Below are 26,133 nucleotides of genomic sequence, written 5' to 3'. Positions count from 1 at the left end.
GAATCAAGAGAACAATCTACACATCAACAACAACAACAACACTGTGAGATGAACAACTTTGATTGAAGTGGTACCTCTCAGCAGTCCAGAGAACTAGGACAACTGTCTTAGACCGGCTGTGGACTATATTATCCCCATCCAGAGGAAGAAAAACAAAGCAAAATGAAACACACACACACATACACACACACAATCTTTCAGAATCTGATGAACAATTTATAAAAATTCTTTCTTATGTATATCTTTCCCTTAAAGCTAATTCCTCATATTGAAAATTACTAATCTGTAAACATGTTTATCAAAATACGTATGTACAATGCAAACCCGTTTGCCAATGAGGACTGGGTGGTGGGAAGAGAGAGTGGAAGGAAATTCTGTAACTTAAAAAATATGCATCGGTATATTGATGAAAATAAATAAATAAAATTTAGAAATAAGGAAAAGAAGAGTCATCTATCTGCTTGAAGGACTTTACCATGATCCTGGATTTCTTAATTAACTTTTGGGTAATTTTATTTCTTAGGAAGTTTTTCCTGACAGTAAGCTTGAATTGTTTGCCACCTAATCCTCCTACTCCTACTGGTGAAAATCTGGCTGTTGGAAAATCATTTTGGCAAACTCAGACTCTCTCACTTCAATCATCTGAGATTCTCTTACCTCCACTATTGCTACCTACAGTTACCATATAAGTTCCTTGGTTTACATTTTGGAATGTCAGGGAAACTGAATTCACCATTTTGTCTGGTTAAGTTCCAGCTTGGGGTCATTTGTCAACAGTTGTTTTGACTCATAGACATCCTGTTGATACTTCCAGGCTTCTAGTACTATTGAAAAAGCGATGGTACTTCTTATTTAGCTATTATCTAACATTCCCTTAAAGACATTTAATTATAACCAATAGTCTTAATGCTTTTTTAAGTACCTTAAAATGGCACTAAGACTTTAGTGATAATGTATATTTGATCCATTGTAGAATGGTCTTTCTTATGAATTATCAGAGCCATAAATCAAAATTTTGGAACCTAGGGAAATAAAGCTAGGGGACAGACTCTTAAAAGAGGTCAGAACTTATTACCAATGTTGAGAAGGGACCTTTGGGTCCTGCCTTCAGGGAGAAAGCAAAAGTCTTTGGGTCATTGTGAGGCCACAGTTAGAGAGCTACAAGACCAGGAAGAAGTTTAACTGGGGGGCTACCACTGAAGGGTCAAAGGAAAGGTGAGAAAATTTATCATCTCATAATTTTAGATTTTGATGAATTATTCTTTGATCAATGCATATAAAGTTCACTTATTTTTACTTATTGAAAAAAATGCTACCAGATTCTTTTAAATTTTGAAGCTTTGAGGCAAATTTCGATTCTCCCACATTAGAGGCAATGGTTGCTGACTATGTTTTTTTAATACCCTATATTATATATATATATATATATATATATATATATATATATATATATCTTTAGTCCTTTGGATTAAAATATAATGTAGACGCAATAAATAAAATTGCATTTTAAATGAAAAAAATTGAATAATTCATTGTTTTCCCAAAAAGAATGTGTTAAAAATCCTTATATAATATCTAGTTCCATGAAAATTCAAATACTAATTAGAAAAAAGATTATATATATAGGCTACCATTAACCCTCAAACCATAAAGTACATTACAATATTAACTACTGCATATGCCTTCTAAATGTTCACATAACAATTTGATGGCAAGCAAAACTGTCACACTAAAAGCAGCTAAATATTCTGGATATGTTAGCAGTAAACAAATATCTGTTTATGATCCCTTGGATTTAATACTGAAATATGAAAAAAGTCATATTAGAAAAAAGCTAAAAGTATAGAACTTAATAAGGTGTACAGTTCATGATAAAATAATGGTTTTATGACTTAAAAAGAAAAGAAAAAAATTCAATTGTATTTGTGGTTTTTTTCTTACTATTTTTCAGGCAATCTCTATGAATTATAAGTATTTTATATGCAATAATAGAAAATTCTATGCTACATACTAAACTAAATGACCAATAATTATTTTGTGTCCAATAATTTATTTTTATTTTTTTCTATGTCCAATTTCTTCAAAACATCACATGCTAATTATGATGTTATGACAGTGTACGTAAATGGATGAACAAATGACAAAAACATGTGTAGGCCCAGAAAGAGATTTCAAACAAATTGTTGCTTATTTCTTTATGTTAAATACTTTTTTTCAAATGCAAATAGTTATAAAATCAATTTAAAAATCTTTATACTCTAGATGTAAGTTTAAAGCAAGATGTAGAATGTTGAACTTTTTTAACTGAGTACATAAAAGTTGCTCTAGCATGCCATAACCCATATCTCTTATTAGCTTTTATTCGCAGAATTAAAGACTATAGAGAATCTTTAGTTAAAAATCAATCAATCCATGTATTGAACCCCAACCATTTCCATTTAATACCTTCCATTCTTACAGGATAGGATCAAAGGGTCATATATCTAGAATTGGAAGGAAATATCAGCTGGACTCGAGTACAATTCTCCACTGTCATTTTATTGATAAGGGAACTGATACCCAGGAAGGTTAAGTGACTTGCATAACAACATACATCATCATTATCATCATCATCATCATCATCATCATCATCATCATCATCATCATCACTGTTTTTATCTTGTGCTTTAAAATTTATAAAATCCTTTACATGTATTATCCCATTTGATTGGGATAACTTTGGGAGGAAGGTGCTATTTTTGTCCCTATTTTAGCAATGAGAAAACCGAACCTAAATGCAATTAACTTGTCTAAGACTAGAGTTTGAGGTGGAATTTCAACTCATTTCTTTTTGACACTTAAATTCAACCCTTTATACATTGTATTGCCCTCTTGCCTCATTAGTGGGATTTCAACTCAGGTCCTCTAGGTCTAAAGCAGTATTCTTTCCATGGTACCATAATGTATGGAAGTAAAAAAAAAAATGAAGTCATTTATTTTCTAAGTAAGCAATTTTATACATTCTTTTGTGGCACTCACATGTTTTTAGAATCTAGATCTAGTTTATTCTATTCAAAAGTATGCTCCTGATGACCCTATCCCATCAATATCTCTGAATTTGTTTCTTGTGACCAAGGCATTTACTCTGTAATTTGACATAACATAGTAGTATGGGTGAAAATGGATTTTATATATATATATATATATATATATATATATATATATGTATATACACACAAATAATGGGATATACATGCCTACATAAACACACACATAAACATAAGTGTATGCATGTATATATACCCTCAATAGATAAATTTGTTATCGTTCAGTCATTTATTTTCAGTTATGTTCCATTCTTCAACTGAGGTTTTTCTTCACAAAGATACTGGCATGATTTAGTCATTTCCTTATCCAGCTCTTTTTATAGGAGGGAACTGAGGTAAAAGGGTTAAGTGACTTGCCTAAGGTCACAGAACTAGTAAGTGTCTGAAGCTGAATTTTAAAAAGCCGATGATTCTGACATTAATGGAAAATTAGTGATATATACCAAAATTTGGATGATGGGTGTTAGGTGGGAGGCAAAGGCTTGGTGTGATTTAGGAAGAGGAAATAGGCAAGATTTAAGCAGAGGAGAAAGGGAAGAGGAAAGAAGAGAGAATGGGTGTGGGGGTCAGGTTTTGTGTAAGACCAGATTCCACCCTGAGAACTATAATGAGGAAATTCAGGCCTTCCTGACTCCAATCAAGCTCTCTATCCACCGTATACCTAGCTGCCCTTCCAATAGATATAGATAAAGATAAATAACAAGGAATACAACTCTTCCCATTTCCTAGACCAAAGTCTCATTTCCCCATAATTCTCAGGAGAAGAGGAAAGTAGAGTATTTCTGTGTCCCTTTTTCACTGATTTGCAAAGAAGTGACAAGAATTTATCCCATAATCCTGCATGGGAGAGGGTATAAAATCTCATGATTTTTAGAGCAGTAACTGTATAAATATCCCAAAAGTTCTTCAACATGCCTTAAGGAGCAAATGGATCCAAGCACAATGGAAGTTTTATGCTGACCTGGATGAGATAAAACTCCTCATCATAGGTTTCAGAGTGGGACTTGGTCTGATACGACCCTGGCCCCCACATCTATTTTCTCTTCTTTCCTCTTCCATTTCTCTTATGCTCAAATTATGTCAATGTTTTTTTCCTAAACCTTCTACCTAATACACATCATCCAGGTTTTAGGTATATATACAACTAATTATCCATTAAAATCAGAGTCATTTGCTCTGTAAAGATAGCTGTGTATTTTAGAATTTAGAGATTTGAAGGCTCACTATACCTTAAAACCCTGAGCAAAATCATTTAACTGCTTTCAGCCTCAGTTTCCTTACCTATGAAAATGAGGATAAAAATAAATACTCCCTCCCAAGGTTTCTGTGAGGATCAAATCAGAGAATAAAAGTGAAGTGCTTTGCAAAGTGTTATATAAATGTTAACTAGTAACATTATACTACTATTGTAATAAAAAATAATGAATGGAGTGAATTTAGTGGGCTAGTTCTCATTTCTAAGGTTCAGTAACTGTTCTTATGTAATTGAGATGAGGCAAGAATCTTCAGAAACTGCAGCACTTTGAGGGCTCTGAATAAATGTACAGATTTTATTGTGCAATTAAGAATTCACAATATATGGAAATTCAATGCAGTAGTGTCACTAAAGTGAAATCTAAGCAAATAATAGAATGAGTATATTCTGGGAATCTATCATCCATTTCATATTTATCTTTTCATTATTAATAGTATGTTTTTAATATTGGAGTTTTTGTTGCAATTCAAATAGAATTGATTTATTATTTTTTTGCAAGGAGTACTGGAATTAACTTTTTGATGTCTCACAATCATGCCTTTGGAGGTTTTTCAAAGAAATGAATTTTAAGCATAGAGGTGAAATAAAGAAGTTATCTTTTCTATTTAATCAGCAATCTCATTTTCATCTAATTAAATCCTGATTGTGACAAAAGGCTTAGCAAATAGAATTACTTGTGTAGGAATCTTCTACTCTGGGGAAGATTTTCACACCTATTCTTGAATGAAATTCTTCTGCTGACTTGACCAATCCAGATGTGACACTAATTAATTATCATGAATGATGAGAGGAGTTGCTCTCATGCTTAATGTGAAGATAAGAAAAATGTTTAAGAAAAAATATATTATGTACGCAGCAAAACTTAAGGAATAATTAAGAATGTATATGTAGATATGATATAGATATGTAGATATATATGTATATATATTATATATATACAATCTTTATTTACTTATTCACTTATTTATTCATTTACTTTTGTCTTCATTTATTAATTTTATTCCTTTCTTCATTTACTCATCAATAGATATTTGTATCTAATTACAAAGTATTACCTTAATAACTAGTTCATGGAAGCATGAGAACAATTTGTGCTTATCCCAATCTTTTCTACTTCAGCCTTCATGTTTCTTTGATAGACAAACAGGTTTCATTAGCACCAGAATTAAACAAACTTAACTAAACGGGTCAGAAACAAGTTTATAAGGAAAAAAATTGGGGCAGCTAGGTGATGTACTGGATAGAGCACCTGTGCTGGAGTAAGGAGGACGTGAGTTCTAATTCAGTCTCAGACACTTAATAATTGCCTAGCTATGTGACCATGGGCAAGTTGCTTAACCCCATTGCCTTACATAAATAAAAAAAACAAGAAAAATTATGATGAAATTATGATGATTATAAAAATATTTCAGAAGTGGACCAAATAAATCTTTCCACTTAAATTAACAAACATGTATAGAGAACATAATATTAAGGAGGGGGTTCCACCCCACACACACACACACATACACACTAAACTCAAACACATTTAGAAGAACTTTATGGATATGTCACCCCTTTCACATGTACTAAGGAACAGCCAAGTTAGGATTGAAGGAGAACATTTTCACCTCTTTGGTACAAACCACATAATCAAAGATACTGAATATATAAGAAATGTCATCCATCCGGGAGCAGAGAGTAACAATTAAGACAAAAACAAATGAAGAAAGACAGTCATCAGAGAGAAGAGGCAGCATATTAAACTCTTGGCAGAAAAGAGTACTTGCTAAGGACTCAAGAATGAAGCTGAACCTTGGCGGGGTCAGATGACTAGCCTGTCTAGGGAAAAATTACTTTCAAAGGGTCCTATATGTTGACTCTGCCAAGAAGGAAAGAAATTCTAGTACCAAGAGATATGATTTCTGCTCATGTGCCTCCACCATTATTTACTCTAAAGTCAATCCCACTCTTCCTGTATAATTTGCTGGAGAGTATGCCCCAGGTTGAGAGGAATATTTTGTGAATTGTTCCTATAATAATATCTTTGTAAATGCTTTTGGCAAAAGCTAATCGAGTCTATTGGCTGATTGTTAATGAAAGTGAGCTGTTTGGGGCTTTGGAGCTAAGGTAAAAAGAACAACAATACAAAAATAAAATACTCTAGAATCTGAGAATAGCAGCCACCCTCTGGGAATATAACCTGTTAATGAAACTACAAATTGAGTGGTGTGGCCCCAGAAGAGATAATATACAAAATAATATCTGTTTGTTTAGTGATTTAGAAAGTTATTTGATACAGCAGAATAAAATGTAAGCTAAACACATTTTCCCCCTCACCTCTTCTCCACGGTGGAGGAAAAGGGTTGTGCCCATGATTTCCACATAAGAAACTCCATTGTGGAAAAGTCATTCATCTTTAAATTGTCCTTATTAAATAAACACATAAAATTATACTTTTAAAATCAGCAAATACTTATTAGTTTCAATTAATTGTTCAATGAATTAAACTCAACATTTCAGTCACTCCAATAATATGTCTACATGTTGCTTACTGGGCAAGGATCTCATAAATCTTCAATTTAGGAATCAATCTTATTTCATTTTATATAAAGAGAAATTAACATCATTGGAAAGGCAATGGGTGGAGAGGTACAGCTACCATGAAGGAAATATGGGGAGACAATAAAAATATCAGCTCTAATTATTGCATTTATATTGTACTTATTATTTGCAAATTAGTTTATAAATATTATCTCATAGGTTCCTTAAAACAGTTTTACACATATTACCCCATACGGTCCTGGAAAGGTTGTGTTATTATTATCTGTGTTTTGTCCACTGTAAAATGCAGATCATAATAAGATAATGTTTTCCAGGGTTATTATAAGGATCAAATGAGTTGATACTTACTTTATTTATGCCTGAATCATTTTTTTCATAAATGCATTTTCCCTTGCTTCCACCTCTTAGAGATGAGGAGACTGAGGCAGACAGAAGTTAAGAAAAGGGACTTGTCCAGGATCACACAACTTTTAATTGTCAATGAAAATGCCAAGAGTTGGGAAATCAAATGCTATGTATGAGGAATAACATTGGATGTCATTGGACAGAGTTGGATTAATATTCATTGAGAATTTAGGAACTGTGAGATTCTTAGTACCCTCTGCATACTTTTCTATCAATATGCTTTTACTATTACAAAAGAGAAAATGTAAACCTGGGGGTTCATTTTCTTTCTGTTCTCAGTCTGATGTAAATCCTCCAATATGGTATAGGATTTTGAAAATCAAGTGAGGCAGGTAGAGAAGATTGAACGAGAAATGAGAGTGATCCCAGAAAATCATGAAAACCTAGTCAGCAGCTTAGTGAAGGAAACACTGAAGAAAATATCATCTTAAAAAACTGGGTCAAATGGAAAAAGATATCCAAAAAAAGTCAGTGAGAAGAATACCATAAAAAGCAGAATGGGACAAATGGAGAAGGAGATACAAAAGCTTACTGAAGTAAATAATTCCTTAAAATACAGAATTGTGCAAAGGGAAACATGATTTTGTGAAAAATCAAAATACAATAAAAGAAAACCAAAATCTATCCTACTACCCTAAAGGAAAGTAAGAGGGGGAAGGAATGAGACAAAGGGAGGGTAGATGATAGAAGAGAGGGAAGATTATGGGAGGGAATAGTCAAATGGAAGATACTTTTGAGAAGAGACAGGGTGAAAGAAGAAAGAGAATATAATAAGTAATGTAGGAGGAAGAAGAGGGAGGGAAATACAGTTAGGTAACTATGGGGGAAAATGTTGAAGCATGTTTCTCTGATAAAGACCTCATTTCTCATAGAGAACAATAAAATTTTTTAAAAAATAATTGCCATTTCCCAATTAAAAATTGTTAAAAGATATAATCAATTTTCATATTGTTATCAATGCTATCTATAGCCATTTTCAAAAAATGTTCTAATTTGCTATTGATTGGAGAAATGAAAATTATTTTTTAAAATTTATTTATTTTTACCAATATGCACATGTATATTTTTAAGTTATAAAATTTACTTCCACCCTCCCCTCAGTGGCAGTCAGGTTACCATTGTACATACATATTTTGATAAACGTATTTACAGATTAGTAAATTTCAGTATGAGGAATTAGGATTAAGGGAAAGTGATACATAAGAGATAATTTTTATAAAGTGTTCATCAGATTCTGAAGGGTTGTTTTTGTGAGTGTGTGTGTGTGTGTGTGTGTGTGTGTGTGTTTTGTTTTTTTCCTCTGGATGGGAATAATATAGTCTGCAGCCAGTCTAATATAATTGTCCTAGCTCTCTGGACTGCTGAGAGGGAGAAATGCGATTTAGAACAATTCTGAGGTACTATCTTATTCCTATTGGACTGGCTATTATGACAGCAAGAGAAAATGACAAATGTTGGAGGAAATGTAGAAAAAAATGAGAAATTAATGCATTATTGTAGGAGTTATGAAATGATTCAACAATTCTAAAAAGCAATTTGGAATTATGCCCAAAGAGTTATAAAATCATGCCTACCATTTGACCTAATAATGTCACCTCCAGCTCTATATTCCAGAAGAGATGAAAAACAGGAAGAAAAACTACCTATATAAATAAGGATTTTTAAAGCAACTCTTCTTGTGGTAAGAATTGGAAATTGAAGGGATGTCCATCAGTTGGGAAATGACTGAAAAAATTGTGGCATGTGATTATGATGGAGTACTATTCTGGTATAAGAAATGATGAGCAGGATGCTCTCAGTAAGACCTGAAAAGATTTACATGAGCAGATGCAGTGGGAAATATACTATAAGCAAAGTAATAGCAATATTGTAGAATGATCAACTGTGAATGACCTCTTTTCTCAGTTATAATGTGAAACAAGATAATTCTGATGGACTTATAATAAAGATTACTTCCATTCCCAAAGACAGAGTTGATGGTATCTGAATGAAGATTGATATATACATATATGTGTGTGTATATATATATATATATATATATATATATATATATATATATATATATATATCTTTTTTATTCTTCTTGAGGTTTCTTTTTTTGGGGGGGAGATGGAAATCTATGTTTACTTTCACAAGATTGACAATTATGGAAATGTTTTGCATTACTACACATTTTTTACCTTTATTAAATGGTTTGCTTTCTCAACAAGGGGAGAAGTGGAAAGAAGGAAGAAAATTTGGGACTCAGTATTATAAAAGTAAATGTTGAAACTTGTCCTTATACAGAATTGGGGAAAAGAAAAGAAAAAACAAACAAATGTTTTCAGAGGGACCTGGAAGAACTTAAGTGAGCTGAAGAAAATTCAAATGTACTGTGTCCATAATAACATTATTACTGTAGGATTATCTGCTTTGAATGACTTAGATGTTCTCAGCAATAAAATGACCCAGGACAACACTGAAGGAATTATGATGAAGAATGCTATCCATCCCCAGAGAAAGAGCTCTTGGTATCTAAACACAAATTGAAGCATAATTTTTAACTTTATTTTTGTTGCAATTCCTCTGGGGGATCAGAGGAGTCTATGTTTTTTTTTCACAACATGACTAATAGGGAAATGTTTGCATGACTATACATTTATAGCCAATACCAAATTGCTTTCTTTCTCAATGAGAGGCATGGGGAGAGAGGAAGGGAGAGAATTTATAACTCAAAAGTTTTAAAAATGATGGTAAAATTATTATTACATATAACTGGGGAAAATAAAATACCAAATTTAGAAAATAATTAACTTTCTTGTTAATTTGCCTTTTCTTAGGCAAAAAAAGTCAGAAGATAGTGCATATAGAGAATGCTGATGAACATTTTTTTAAATGAAATTGCCTGTTTCTTGACAGTTATTATCTCTGTGTATAGTTGACCTATTAGATTAGTTAGATCAAAGGTTAAAAAGCAGTAGCAACCTTTGTGACCTAGACTCATCTCTGTACCTACCAAATGAAAGAACATAAATAGGGCTTTTAGGGAAGTGGTTATTTTACTCTAGATCAGGATCATGCACATCAAAGAACTGAATAAAAATTTGGATATAATGGTCATATTTACACAAAAGGTGCTATCTTTCAATTAAATATTGTTGGGGGTTTTTGTGGGGTTTTTTTTTCATTTGAATGTTAAGAGTCATATGGTATAGCAGTTGGAGAAATACTTTCAAATCCAAGAAAACTAGGGTTCAACTTTTACTTTGATACCTCTTAGAGCTTTTGGTAATTTTCTAACATTTTTTTCTACCTTATTTTTCTTGAGGTTTCTTTTTTTCGGGGGAGGGGAAACCTATGTTTACTTTCACAATATTTCTATTATGGAAATGTTTTGTATGACTAAACATTTAAAGGGCGATGACCTGTATTGCGAAATAGTTTGTTTGATTAAGAATTCCCTATGCTTATTAAAGTAAAGCTTTAGTCCCAATCCCCAAATCTAAATTACACTAAATGTTTAAAATAGCAGAGTAAATAAATGGAGAGAGATCATTGAGAGAATGGCATTCTAGGAACTGAAGTTAAAGAAAAGACTTCAATATTTTTGACAGTCCCTTAAAGTTAACAGAGCTTAGTCTTTTTGACTTTTGAATACTTAATTCTTTCCCATCTCTCAAACTGAAAGGAATCATGTAATATTCCGAGAAAAGCAGAGCAAGGTCCTAATTACTAATCTTGTACTTGAGAAAAGAGAACTTGAAAAGGTCAAATTTGATAAAGAAATTCTTCCTCTTTGTCTTAGAAATAGTAGTTCTATATCTTTTCTCTCTCTCTCTCTCTCTCTCTCTCTCTCTCTCTGTGTGTGTGTGTGTGTGTGTGTTATATTTGAAAATCTATTTTCTAACCTTGGATCTAGTGTTGTACTTTTGTTAAATAAATATGACATAGATTAAAAGCTTTTAATCTTTTTGTATTACAGGCACTTTTCATGTCTATCTTCCAAGTACATGTGTCCTGGTGTTCCAGCAGTAATGAGTACACTCTTGGCAAACATAAATGCCTTTTATGCCCACCCAACAGTCTCAACTAATGTGCAAGTGTCTGCCTCAGATCGGTTTGCTGCTACCAACTTTGGTGTAAGTATGATTTTATTATGTTATAATGATTTTGACTTTTCTGAGTTGGTTTTCCCATGTTTGTCTGTATTATTAAATTAATAGAGTTATTACAGTTGGTCCTGCACCAGGACCTATTAGTAGTAGAACACTTAAAAAAGGAGGTTTACTATGCCTTAAAACATCAAGGGTATGCAATAGCACTTAGTCTCTGTCCATGGTCCCCCCCTTATCTCCATATACAAAGGAATCGAATCAGGAAAGTAGACTTATTTAGCCACTCATTTGTTCTTAAGATATCCATCAAATTACAGGAGTTCTAACTCCATGTAAGTGGAAGTTTTTATGTCTTTAGTTCACTAGACAGCTAGGCAGGGTCCAGTCAGGTCCAGGGATACCTTTGTTGCCTTTTACAGAAATCTAATCCTTCTTTTCAGGTTGTTAGGGAAAGTCTTATTCCCAAGGTTTGAGGATTTCAGTTGTTTCCAAAACATCTTTTTAGAATCCTCATGCCTCTTCCTATCTAGCATATAGTGCTAAAGTTTTAACACTTATTTGAAAATTTTTAATGAGATGTATTTATAGGATAATTGATGAGGTAGAAAAGAATATACATTCAGTTGTATCAAGACCTGCAGAATGACCTTTGATTCAGTAGAAGAAAAAGTTATTTTCTTTGTATTCTCATTTTTTAAAAAGTAAAACATGTAGCTTTAACAATCTCCACTACCACATATACCATAACTGTAGGCCTTACCATCTTCCCCTAAATCCACATATAAACATTTTCAGATATTAGAGATGCTAGTCATATTAGTACCTGGATAAGGGCTTTCTTATTTGTACCTAGTTGAGACTTTACTTATTAGCACCTAGTCAGAGATTTTCTCCCTCAGTTTAATAGAATAATTTAAAGAGCACTAAAGAGAATTTGGGGGTAATTAAGTTGCACAGTGGATAGGTCTCTAGGTTTGGAGTCAGGGAGATTTAATCTTTCTGAGTAGAGATCTGGCTTTAGACATTTAACTAATTATATGAAAGGAAAAGTCACTTAATCCTGCTTGCCTCAGGTTCTTCATGTGAAAAAGAAATGAAAAGGAAATGACAAACCACTTTCGTGTCTCTAGCAGGAAAACCAGAAATGAGGTCATGTAGAGTTGGACATGACTAAAAAAAGACAACTACAAGAGAATTGTACAGTTAAAAGGGGAATTTGAGCCATTATCATCATAATTATTATTACTATTGTCTTTGTCCTTTGACTTCATCAGTGGGGAGAAAATCCCTATATAATGGTCCACATAAATGCACTTGGTCTAATAAATTAAGAGACTTGCAAGAATGTGTCAGAGGCAAGTTTGGCCTTCTATTAAATCACACTGCCTCTTTTCTGGATCATGCTAAAAGGTCTACCTATCATTGTATGACCATGAACAAAGCCCTTGTGTGTAAAAGTGATTTAACTATCTCAACCAAAGTTGAAAAAATTACTATTGGGAGGGCATGAGATGAAGGTTAAGGAGAAGAATAGCTTAAAGTAAGATGTTCCTTCTGTTGCCACATTTATAAGGTCAGGGGGCAGTACCAGCTATTAAAAAGCAGTCAAGGACTTCCGGCTAAGATGGCAGAGAGATGACAGGTACAGTTGTAAAGTCTCCTGATCTCTTCCCCATCTATCACATGAAACAAACCTCTTGAGAGAAATCCGAACCAGGAAACCCAGAAAGAAAAGCCAGGAGAGGAACATTGACCTCAGGATTTGTCTCCCGCAGCAGCCTTGGCTGAGTACAGAGGGGTGAGTCTGGGCTCCGAGGGAGGATGAGCCCAGGATCAGCCAGATTAACAGCTGAATTGGAACCAGGAGTCTGAGGGCCCAAGAGCTGGACCTGCTGGATCAGCAGTAGGGCTGGATGAGGGGGGCTTGGGTCTGCAGGGAAGTAGAGGCACTGGTGTTGGTGCTGTCCCCCTGGAGCTTGGGGAAGGGGCTGCGGGGAGACGTCTGGTGCAGGACAGCTGTGGACACCATCCAAGGGCTCCTCAGGTCTGAGAAACTCTGAGCCCATGCCTCCATTGTACTGAGGCCTCTTCTCAAACAAATGCAAATTATTTCTGCCTCAGCCCCAGGAGTGTGAGCAAAAGAACCAGCCCAGCTGAGGAATCACCTCAGGCCAGGGTAAAGACCACCATTGATTGAAGGCAAAAGAATTCAAGAGTTCCAACTCCTCCCTTCTGGCAAAGGGAGAATACCTCCCAACCAAGGTCACAGACACTCCAGAGAAAGCAACCAGCACCTCCTACTGGCCAGCCAGATAAACTGCACTCAGTAAAGCCTTTAGTGATCCCAAGCCCAGGTGAACCAGCCCCCCGCCCCAACTCAAGGTCTTAGCATAATGAAGAAGGGTCAGCCGCTAGGTGGATCCATAGAAAAATTCCTGGAGAGACCTGGAATCTCTGAGGAGAATACAATCTGGTCTCCAGCACAGAAAGACTTCCTTGAAGAAATAAGGAAGGAGCTTAAAAGTTTGGGAAATACAATTAATACCTTTCAACAAGAAAACAAAACCTTAGAAAGTACCATTGGACAAACACAAAAGGAGAATAAATCTCTCGGATCCTCAAATGAGCAAATGCAAAAAGAAATTAATTCTCTCAAAACCTCAATTGGTCAAATAGAAAGCTCTTTCAAAAGTAGAATTGACCAATTGGAAAAGGAGTTGCAAAAGGTTAATGAAGAAAACTCCTCCACTCGAAAAATAATAGAGACTACAGAAACTAATAACTCCATGAGACAGCAAAAGTCAGTTAAACAAAATCAAAAAAAAGAAAAAAATAGAAGCAAATGTAAAATACCTCATCAACAAAATCACTGACCTCGAGAATAGATCGAGGAGGAGAAACCTGAAAATTATAGGACTTCCCGAAAACATTGAAGAGAAAAAAAAGCCTGGACTTAATATTACAGGATCTAGTGATGGAAAACTGCCCTGATATCATGGAATCAGAGGGTAAAATAGTTATTGAAAGAGTAAATCGATCCCCACCAGAAAAAGATCCAAAAAATGAAAACACCAAGGAATGTTGTCGCCAAACTCCAGAACTATCAGATAAAAGAGAAAATCCTGCAAGCAGCCAGAAAGAAACAATTTAAATATCAAGGAGCCACAGTAAGGATCATGCAGGACCTGGCTGCATCAACTTTAAGGGATCGAAGGGCCTGGAACGAGATATTTCGAAGAGCACGGGAGCTTGGAATGCAACCAAGAATCTACTTTCCTGCAAAGCTGAGCCTTCTCTTCCAGGGAAAAAGATGGACATTTAATGAAATGGAAGAATTCCAAAAATTTCTGATGAAAAGACCAGAGCTAAACAGAAAATTTGGACATCAAATAGGAGGTTCAAAGGGCACATGAAAAAAGTTAAAAAAAAAAAGGGGGGGGTTGTTAAAGGAAAAAAAAATGCATTCCAATAAGTTGAAACTGACTATATCCCAGCATGGGGGGGGGGGGGCTCACATAAATCCTGAGAAATGTAACTCTAACAGAGAGAATACACCTAGCCAGAAATGATGAACATCCATGACCTATCTATGAGACTGCTTTCTAATGGGATGTGACTGGCTTTAACCCCACTTGGGAGAAAGACTCTAATTACTCTCAGGAATTTTGACTCTATTCAATAGAATATACTGAACTAGAAGGGACAGACACTGAGAATTTTCTATGACATAGATAGAATTATCTAAAAAAAAATACACTACCTCCCTAAAAAGGGGGACAGGAAAGAGACGGGAGGAGGGAGGGGATTGAATGGGACAAATCTCATTACACTAAGAGGTACAAAAAACCTATGGTAATAGGGGAGAAGAAGGGAGCAGAGGAGAAACACCTGAATCTTCTTCTCATCAGACTTGGCTTAAAGTCAACCTACACTTACTCAGTTAACTTATAAAACATCTAACCTTTCAAGTATTAAAAGGGGAAAAGGGGAGGGGGGATGGAGAAAGGGAAGGGGAATGGGGGAAATAAGGGGGAATAACAAAAGGAAGAGAAGGGAAAAGGGAAAAAGGGAAAGGGGAAAGAAAGGGGAGGGTGTGATATAGGAGGGCAACCACACTGAAGGGGGTGGTATTCAAAAATAAAATACTGGGGATTATGGATAAAAGGGGGGAGGGGGAAAATAAAAACAGAGGGCAATAAAGAATTAGTAATCATAACCTTGAATGTGAATGGGATAAACTCTCCCTTAAAATGTTAGCAAATAGCAGAGTGGATTAAAAACCAGAATCCTACAATATGCTGCTTACAAGAAACTCATTTGAAGCAGAGAGATACATATAGAGTAAAGGTAAAAGGTTGGAGCAAAATATATTTTGCTTCAGCTGAAGTAAAAAAAGCAGGGTTAGCAATCCTTATCTCAGAAAAAGCAGCAGCAAAAATAGATAATGTTAAAAGAGATAAGGAAGGAAACTTTATCCTCCTAAAAGGTAACATAGACAATAAAGTAATTTCAATATTGAATATATGTGCACCCAGTGGGACAGCACCCAAATTCTTAGAGGAGAAGCTGAAAGAATTACATGAAGACATAGTAAAATTCTACTAGTGGGAGACCTCAACTTCTCGCTATCAGATCTAGATAAATCAAATCATAAAACAAACAAGAAAGAAATTAGGGAGGTAAACAGATTGTTAGAAAAATTAGATATGGTAGACTTATGGAGGAAACTGAATGGGGATAGGAAGGAATATACCTTTTTCTCTGCAGTACATGGAACTTATACAAAAATTGACCATGTACTAGGACATAAAAACCTAATGATCAACTGCAGAAAGGCAGAAATAGTGAATACATCTTTCTCAGATCACAATGCAATAAAAGTCATATGCAATACTGAGCCAAGGAGATACAGACCCAGAGCAAATTGGGAACTGAATAACCTCATCTTAAAAAATGAGTGGACCAAAAAACAAATTATAGAAAGAATTAACCATTTTATCCTAGATAATGATAATAATGAAACAACATACCAAAACCTATGGGATTCATTCAAAGCAACTCTCAGGGGATATATTATAGCTCTAAATGCTTATATGAATAAATTGGAGAAAGAAGAAATCAATGAACTAAACATGCAACTAAAAAAATTAGAGAAAGAACAAATAAAAAATCCCCAATCAAATACCAAATTAGAAATTCTAAAAATTAAAGGAGAAATTAATAAAATTGAAAGCAAAAAAACTATTGAATTAATAAATAAAACCAAAAGTTGGTATTATGAAAAAAACAATAAAATTGATAAACCTCTGGTCAATTTGATTAAAAAAAAGAAAGAAGAAAACCAATTTGCTAGTATTATAAATGAAAAAGGTGAACTCACCACCAATGAGGAGGAAATTAAAGTAATAATTCGAAATTATTTTGCCCAACTCTATGCCAATAAAGTTGATAATCTAAGTGAAATGGATGAATATTTACAAAAATATAAGTTGCCCACATTAAATGAAGAAGAGATTAAATACTTATACAACCCTATCTCAGAAAAAGAAATTCAACAAGCCATTAGTGAACTCCCTAAAAAAAAATCTCCAGGGCCTGATAGATTCACAAGTGAATTCTACCAAACATTTAAGGAACAATTGGTTCCAATACTATATAAAGTCTTTGGAAAAATAGGGAAAGATGGAACTCTGCCTAACTCTTTCTATGAAACCAATATGGTACTGCTAACTAAACCAGGAAGAGTTAAAAGAGAAAGAAAATTATAGACCTATTTCCCTCATGAATATAGATGCAAAAATCCTAAATAAAATCTTAGCAAAACGACTACAACAACTCATCACTAGGATAATACATTATGATCAAGTAGGATTTATTCCAGGAATGCAGGGATGGTTCAATATTAGGAAAACTGTTATTATACTCAATTATATCAATAACAAACCTATCAGAAGCCATATGATCATATCAATAGATGCTGAAAAAGCTTTTGACAAAATACAGCATCCATTCCTATTAAAAACACTAGAGAGTGTAGGAATAAATGGACTGTTCCTTAAAATAATGAGCAGTATCTATCTGAAACCATCAACAAGCATTATACTCAATGGGGAGAGGCTAGAGGCATTCCCAATAAGATCAGGGGTTAAACAAGGGTGCCCATTATCACCACTACTATTCAATATTGTATTAGAAATGTTAGCATCAGCAATTAGAGAAGAAAAAGAAATTGAAGGAATTAGAATTGGGAAGGAAGAGACAAAACTCTCACTCTTCCCAGATGACATGATAGTCTACCTAGAGAATCCCAAGAAATCATCTAAAAACCCACTGGAAACAAATTAGCAATTTTAGCAAAGTTGCGGGTTATAAAATAAACCCTCATAAATCTTCAACTTTTCTATATATGATATGTCTAGCAAGAAACAGCAGGAAGAGCTAGGAAGAGAAATCCCATTCAAAGTAACCTCAGACAGTGTAAAATATTTGGGAGTCTATTTGCCAAGACAGACTCAGAATCTTTTTGAAAACAATTATATAACATTTCTCACACAAATTAAATCAGATTTAAATAACTGGGCAAATATCAACTGGTCATGGATAGGGAGAGCTAATATAACAAAAATGACAATTCTACCAAACCTAAACTAACTGTTTAGTGCCCTACCAATCAAAATTCCAAAAAATTACTTTAATGAGTTAGAAAAAATTGTAAGTAAATTCATATGGAGAAATAAAAAGTCAAGAATTGCCAGGAACTTAATGAAAAAAATGCAAACGAAGGTGGCTTAGAACTACCCGATCTAAAATTATATTATAAAGCATCAGTCATCAAAACTGTTTGGTATTGGCTAAGAAATAGAGTGGTGGACCAGTGGAATAGACTAGGTGTAAAAGCAGGAGAGGATTATAGTAATCTGCTGTTTGATAAACCCAAAGAGTCAGGCCATTGGGATAAAAACTCCCTCTTTGATAAAAACTGCTGGGATAATTGGAAGTCAGTATGGAAGAAACTTAGATTAGACCAACACCTCACACCCTTTACCAAGATAAGATCCAAATGGTTACAAGACATAGACATAAAAAACAATACTATAAGCAAATTAGAAGATCAAGGAGTAGTCTACCTGTCAGATCTATGGAAAGGGAAACAGTTTATGACTAAGGAAGAGTTGGAGAACATCACTAAAAACCAATTAGATGATTTCGATTACATTAAATTAAAAAGCTTTTGCACAGATAAAACCAATGTAATCAAGATCAAAAGAAAAGTAGTAAATTGGGAAACAATCTTTACAACTAATGATTCTGACAAAGGACTGATTTCTAAAATATACAGAGAGCTGAGTCATATTTTTTTAAATTTTTATTAAAGATATTATTTGAGTTTTCCAGTTTTCCCCCAATCTTGCTTCCCTCCCCCACCCCCACCCCACAGATAGCACTCTGTCAGTCTTTACTTTGTTTCCATGTTGTACCTCGATCAAAATTGGGTGTGATGAGAGAGAAATCATATCCTTAAAGAGAACAGAATTCTCAGAGGTAACCAGATCAAACCATAAGACATCTGGATTTTTTTTCTGAATTAAAGGGAATAGTCCTTGTACTTTGTTCAAACTCCACAGCTCCTTATCTGGATACAGATGATACTCTCCTTTGCAGACAACCCAAAAATGTTCCCAATTGTTACGCTGATGGAATGAGCAAGTCCTTCAAGGTTGAACATCACTCCCATGTTGCTATTAGGGTGTACAGTGTTTTACTGGTTCTGCTCATCTCACTCAGCATCAGTTCATGCAAATCCCTCCAGGTTTCCCTGAAATCCCATCCCTCCTGATTTCTAATAGAACAATAGTATTCCATGACATACATATAACACAGTTTGCTAAGCCATTCCCCAATTGAGGGACATTTACTGGATTTCCAATTCTTTGCCACCACAAACAGGGCTGCTATACATATTTTTGTACAAGTAATGTTTTTACCCTTTTTCCTCATCTCTTCAGGGTATAGACCCAGTAGTGGTATTGCTGGGTCAAAGGGTATGCACTAACAGTTTTCCTAATAGTGAACCAACCCTGCATTCCTGGAATAAATCCTACTTGATCATAATGTATTATCCTAGTGATGACTTCTTGTAGTTATTTTGCTAAGATTTTATTTAGGATTTTTGCATCTATATTCATGAGGGAAATAGGTCTATAATTTTCTTTCTCTGTTTTAACTCTTCCTGGTTTAGTTAGCAGTACCATATTTGTTTCATAGAAAGAGTTAGGCAGAGTTCCATCTTTCCCTATTTTTCCAAAGAGTTTATATAGGATTGGAACCAATTTTTCCTTAAATGTTTGGTAGAATTCACTTGTGAATCTATCAGGCCCTGGAGATTTTTTTTAGGGAGTTCACTAATGGCTTGTTGAATTTCTTTTTCTGAGATAGGGTTGTTCAGGTATTTAATCTCTTCTTCATTTAACCTGGGCAACTTATATTTTTGTAAATATTCATCCATTTCACTTAGATTATCAACTTTATTGGCATAGAGTTGGGCAAAATAATTTCGAATTATTACTTTAATTTCCTCCTCATTGGTGGTGAGTTCACCTTTTTCATTTATAATACTAGCAATTTGGTTTTCTTCTTTTTTTAATCAAATTGACCAGAGGTTTATCAATTTTATTGTTTTTTCATAATACCAACTTTTGGTTTTATTTATTAATTCAATAGTTTTTTTGCTTTCAATTTTATTAATTTCTCCTTTGATTTTTAAAATTTCTAATTTGGTATTTGATTGGGGATTTTTGATTTGTTCTTTCTCTAATTTTTTTAGTTGCATGTTTAGTTCATTGATTTCTTCTTTCTCCAATTTATTCATATAAGCATTTAGAGCTATAATATATCCCCTGAGAGTTGCTTTGAATGAATCCCATAGGTTTTGGTATGTTGTTTCATTATTATCATTATCTAGGATAAAATGGTTAATTCTTTCTATAATTTGTTTTTTGGTCCACTCATTTTTTTAAGATGAGGTTGTTCAGTTTCCAATTTGCTCTGGGTCTGTATCTCCTTGGCCCAGTATTGCATATGACTTTTATTGCATTGTGATCTGAGAAAGATGTATTCACTATTTCTGCCTTTCTGCAGTTGATCATTAGGTTTTTATGTCCTAGTACATGGTCAATTTTTGTATAAGTTCCATGTACTGCAGAGAAAAAGGTATATTCCTTTCTATCCCCATTCAGTTTCCTCCATAAGTCTACCATATCTAATTTTTCTAACAATCTGTTTACCTCCCTAATTTCTTTCTTGTTTGTTTTATGAGTCGCTTTATCTAGATCTGATAGCAGGAGGTTGAGGTCTCCTAAAAGTAGAGTTTTACTGTCTATGTCTTCCTGTAATTCTTTCAGCTTCTCCTCTAAGAATTTGGGTGCTGTCCCACTGGGTGCATATATATTCAATATTGAAATTACTTTATTGTCTATGTTACCTTTTAGGAGGATAAAGTTCCCTTCCTAATCTCTTTTAACGCTATTTTTGCTGCTGCTTTGTGTGAGATAAGGATTGCTACCCCTGCTTTTTTTACTTCAGCTGAAGCAAAATATATTTTGCTCCAACCTTTTACCTTTACTCTATATGTATCTCTCTGCTTCAAATGAGTTTCTTGTAAGCAGCATATTGTAGGATTCTGGTTTTTAATCCACTCTGCTATTTGCTTACGTTTTAAGTGAGAGTTCATCGCATTCACATTTAAGGTTATGATTACTAATTCTTTATTGCCCTCTGTGCTATCTTCCCTCTGTTTGTATTTTCCCCCTTTTATCCATATTCCCCAGTATTTTGTTTTTGAATACCACCCCCTTCAGTGTGTTTGCCCTCCTATATTACTCCCTCCGCTTTCTTTCCCCTTTCCCTGTTCCCTTCCCTTCCTTTTGTTATTTCACCTTATTTCCTCCACTCCCCTTCCCTTTCTCTGTCCCCCCTCCCCTTTTCCCCTTTTACTTCTTAAAAGGTTAGATGTTTTATAAGTTAACTGAGTATGTGTAGGTTGACTTTAAGCCAAGTCTGATGAGAAGAATATTCAGGTGTTTCTCCTCTACTCCCTTCTTCCCCTCTATTACCATAGGTTTTTTCTACCTCTTAGTTTAATGAGATTTGTCCCATTCAATCCCCTCCCTCCTCCCGTCTCTTTCCTGTCCCCCTTTTTAGGGAGGTAGTGTATTTTTTTTAAGATCATTCTAAGTCATAGAAAATTCTGAGTGTCTGTCCCTTCTAGTTCAGTATATTCTGTTGAATAGAGTCCAAATTCCTGAGAGTTATTAGAGTCTTTCTCCCCAGTGGAGTTAAAGCCAGTTACATTCCATTAGATATCAGTTTCATGGATAGGTCATGGATGTCCAGAATTTCTGGCTAGGTATATTCTCTCTGTGAGAGTTACATTTCTCAGGATTCTCAGGATTTATGAGAGTCTCTACCCGCCCCGTGCTGGGATATAGCCAGTTTCAACTTGCTGGATTGCATTTTTTTCCTTTTACCACCCCCCCTTTTTTTTTTTTACCTTTTCATGTGTCTCTTGAACCTCCTGTTTGATATCCAAATTTTCTGTTTAGCTCTGGTCTTTTCATCAGAAATTTTTGGAATTCTTCCATTTCGTTAAATGTCCATCTTTTTCCCTGGAAGAGAAGGCTCAGCTTTGCAGGGAAGTAGATTCTTGGCTGCATTCCAAGCTCCCATGCTCTTTGAAATATCTTGTTCCAGGCCCTTCAATCCCTTAAAGTTGATGCAGCCAGGTCCTGCGTGATCCTTACTGTGGCTCCTTGATATTTAAATTGTTTCTTTCTGGCTGCTTGCAGGATTTTCTCTTTTATCTGATAGTTCTGGAGTTTGGCGACAACATTCCTTGGTGTTTTCCTTTTAGGATCTTTTTCTGGTGGGGATCGATGTACTCTTTCAATAACTACTTTGCCCTCCGATTCCATGATGTCAGGGCAGTTTTCCATCACTAGATCCTGTAATATTAAGTCCAGGCTTTTTTTCTCTTCAATGTTTTCAGGAAGTCCTATAATTTTCAGGTTTCCCCTCCTCGATCTATTCTCGAGGTCAGTGGTTTTGTTGATGAGGTATTTCACATTTGCTTCTATTTTTCTATTTTTTGATTTTGTTTAACTGACTCTTGCTGTCTTGTGGAGTCATTAGTTTCTGTAGACTCCATTATTTTTTTGGGGGGGGAGTTTTCTTCATTAACCTTTTCTAATTGGTCGATTCTACTTTTGAAAGAGCTTTCCATTTGACCAATTGAGGTTTTGAGAGAATTAATTTCTTTTTGTATTTGCTCATTTGAGCATCTGAGAGAATTATTCTGATTTTGCAAGGTATTAATTGTCTCCCCCCAATTTTCCAGTTGATTTTTAAACTCCTTCCTTATTTCTTCAAGGAAGTCTTTCTGTGCTGGACACCAGATTGTATCCTCCAGGTCTCTCTGGGTTGGGGTCTTTCCCTTCCAGTAATTTTTCTATGGATCCACCTTTCAGCTGACCCTTCCTCATTATGCTAAGACCTTGAGTTGGGTGGGGCTGGTTCACCTGGTCTTGGGATCTCTAAAGGCTTTACTGAATGCAGTTTCTCTGGCTGGCCAGTAGGAGGTGCTGGTTGCCCTCTCTGGAGTGTCTGTGACCTTGCTTGTGAGGCCTTCTCCCTTTGCTTGAGGGAGGGAATTGTAGCTATTGAATTCTTTTGCCTTCAATCAATGGTGGGCTTTACCCTGGCCTGAGGTGATTCCTCAGCTGGGCTGGTTCTTTTGCTCACACACCTGGGGCTGAGGCAGAAATAATTTGCATTTGTTTGAGAAGAGGCCTCAGTACAATGGAGGCATGGGCTCAGAGTTTCTCAGACCTGAGGAGCCCTTGGATGGTGTCCACAGCTGTCCTGCACCAGACCTCTCCCCGCAGCCCCTTCCCCAAGCTCCAGGGGGACAGCACCAACACCAGCGCCTCTGCTTCCCTGCGGACCCAAGCCCCCTTCGTCCAGCCCCACCGCTGATCCAGCAGGTCCGGCTCTCAGGCCCTCAGACTCCCAGGTCCGATTCAGCTGTTGGTCTGGCTGATCTTCCCTGGGAGCTCAGACTCACCTGCTGGTACTCAGCCAAGGCTGCTGCGGGAGACGAATCCTGAGGTAGATTTTCCTCTCCTGGCTTTTCTTTCTGGGTTTCCTGGTTCGGATTTCTTTTAAGAGGTTTGTTTCATGTGATAGATGGGGAAGAGATCAGGAGACTTTAGAACTGTGCCTGTCTTCTCTCCACCACCTTGGCCCTTCCCTGAGTCATATTTTTAAAACAAAAAGCCATTCCCCAATCGACAAATGGTCAAAGGATATGCAAAGGCAATTTACAGAAGAGGAGATCAAAGCAATCCATAGCCATATGAAAAAATGCTCTAAATCATTAATTATTAGAGAAATGCAAATTAAAGCTTCTTGGAGATACCACCTCACACCTCTCAGATTGGCCAGTATGACCAGGAAGGATAATGATCATTTTTGGAAGGGATGTGGGAAATCTGGGACACTATTATTCTGTTGGTGGAGCTATGAACTCATCCAACCCTTCTGGAGAGCTATTTGGGACAAAAGCCAACAAAAATGTGCATACCCTTTGACCCAGCAATACCACTACTGGGTCTATACCCTGAAGAGATGAGGGAAAAGGGTAAAAACATTACTTGTACAAAAATATTTATAGCAGCCCTGTTTGTGGTGGCAAAGAATTGGAAATCCAGTAAATGTCCTTCAATTGGGGAATGGCTTAGCAAACTGTGGTATATGTATGTCATGGAACACTATTGTTCTATTAGAAACCAGGAGGGATGGGATTTCAGGGAAACCTGTAGGGATTTGCATGAACTGATGCTGAGTGAGATGTGCAGAACCAGAAAAACACCATACACTCTAACAGCAACATGGGAGTGATGTTCAACCTTGAAGGACTTGCTCATTCCATCAGTGCAACAATTGGGAACAATTTTGGGCTGTCTGCAAAGGAGAGTACCATCTCTATCCAGATAAGGAGCTGTGGAGTCTGAACAAAGTACAAGGAATATTCCCTTTAATTTGGAAAAAAAAACATATGTCTTATTGTCTGATCTTGTTACCTCTGAGAATTCTGTTCTCTTTAAGGATATGATTTCTCTCCAGTCACACCCATTTTGGATCAAGATACAACATGGAAACACAGTAAAGACTGACAGAGTGCTATCTGTGGGGTGGGGTGGGGGGAGGGAAGCAAGATTGGGGGAAAATTGTAAAACTCAAATAATATCTTTAATAAAAATAAAAAATTTTAAAAACGCAAAAAAAAAAAGCAGTCAATCTGCATTGGTGACAGGTTTATTAAGATATAGTTAGGGAGCAGCTAGGTGGTGCAGTGGATAGACCACTGGCCCTTGAGTCAGGAGTACCTGAGTTCAAATCTGGCCTCAGACACTTAATAATTATCTAGATGTGTGGCCTTGGATAAGCCATTTAACCCCATTTGCCTTACAAAAACCTAAAAAAAATGACATAGGCAGATTGAACTTTGACTTAAAATATTCCACTTCATTCTATATAGAAGTAATTCAAAGGTCTGTTAAGATCAGAAAAGTGAGGTGAAGATATAATTGTGCTAGCTGTATCATTCACACCCAAAGAGATTTATTTGGTGATTGAAGTAAAAGTGTGTTTGCAGCATAAATTATCTGTATAATTGATTAATTTCCTTCTCTTACCATGCCTATGACAACACCAAATTCAATAGGAAACTTTTCTATTCTTAAACATCCAATATCCAATTAAAGCAATCTTTGTCTGTTGAATTATTAGTGAACTTGATTATGCAAATTGTGTTCCTTTATATTTGTTTTTTTTTAATTGTATGATGGGATAATTTATTCCCAAGGAAAACAATCCCTGTAACTTTGAAATTTTGTTTCATTATGATCCATTTTAATTAGAATTATAAATAACCAATGCAATCAAGAAGAAAAAAAGGGCTATGCAGCTATAGCTATTTTTAAATGATTGTTAGAAGTGAAGATTTTGGAAAGACACTACTATATAATTTCAATAGATAGTAAATTAAAAGACTTTATAGTTGAATTTTGTGTTATGGACTATGTAGTTGCAGAGGCATATGTATCTACCCTATACCTGATTTTAAAAAATCCTATTTTCATTCTACACAGATATAAAACATTGAATGAGCAAGAAAAGTCTGAATTTGAACCCAGTAAGGCAAAGGAAATAAAGATAGGATATAGACCCAGTTCTTTCTTTTCTAAATCCAGGGATTTTATGTGGTTTAAGGAAGTTGTTGGCTTTTTTGTTGAGGATCTAGAAAATGGGAGGAGCACAAAGTAAAAGGAGAAAAACTAAAATAATCTTCCACACTAAGATGATAAAGTTTTATGATCCAGATGAAATAAAATAATAGAAATGAAAATGAAAAATGGAAAATTGTTAAAAATTCTTCACTGAACTCATGTTTTTGCTCTTCTGGACTTTGGGTCACACCATACAAACTTTCATGGGCCAGTAGTTCTGTTATATGTATTGACTCTTGCTCGGCCAGGGGCAAGATAATTGGCTGTAGACAATCAACAGTACAGTTATTTATGATCATCCACTGGAACTCAGCTGAGCTTTTTTTATACAAACTTCATATTTGGAATGGTGGTGTAAAGGGATTTTACCTATCTTGCAAAGTAAACTCTGTTTGATACTCATT

General features: G+C 35.2%; 1 protein-coding gene across 1 annotated transcript in view; it reads left to right on the top strand.

The window, feature by feature from the left end:
• Positions 1–26,133, top strand: part of UNC13C (unc-13 homolog C) — a 386,872-nt gene that overhangs the window by 106,556 nt on the left and 254,183 nt on the right. Inside the window, exon 7 of the mRNA XM_074236225.1 lies at positions 11,252–11,408. Coding sequence (XP_074092326.1) covers positions 11,252–11,408 — 157 coding nt within the window. The remainder of the gene's footprint in view (positions 1–11,251; positions 11,409–26,133) is intronic.

The sequence above is a fragment of the Macrotis lagotis genome, chromosome 4 (genome assembly GCF_037893015.1).
Source record: "Macrotis lagotis isolate mMagLag1 chromosome 4, bilby.v1.9.chrom.fasta, whole genome shotgun sequence".
Taxonomy (NCBI): domain Eukaryota; kingdom Metazoa; phylum Chordata; class Mammalia; order Peramelemorphia; family Peramelidae; genus Macrotis; species Macrotis lagotis.
Note: the sequence above shows the minus strand (reverse complement) of the source record. Positions and strands in the feature narration are given on the sequence as shown.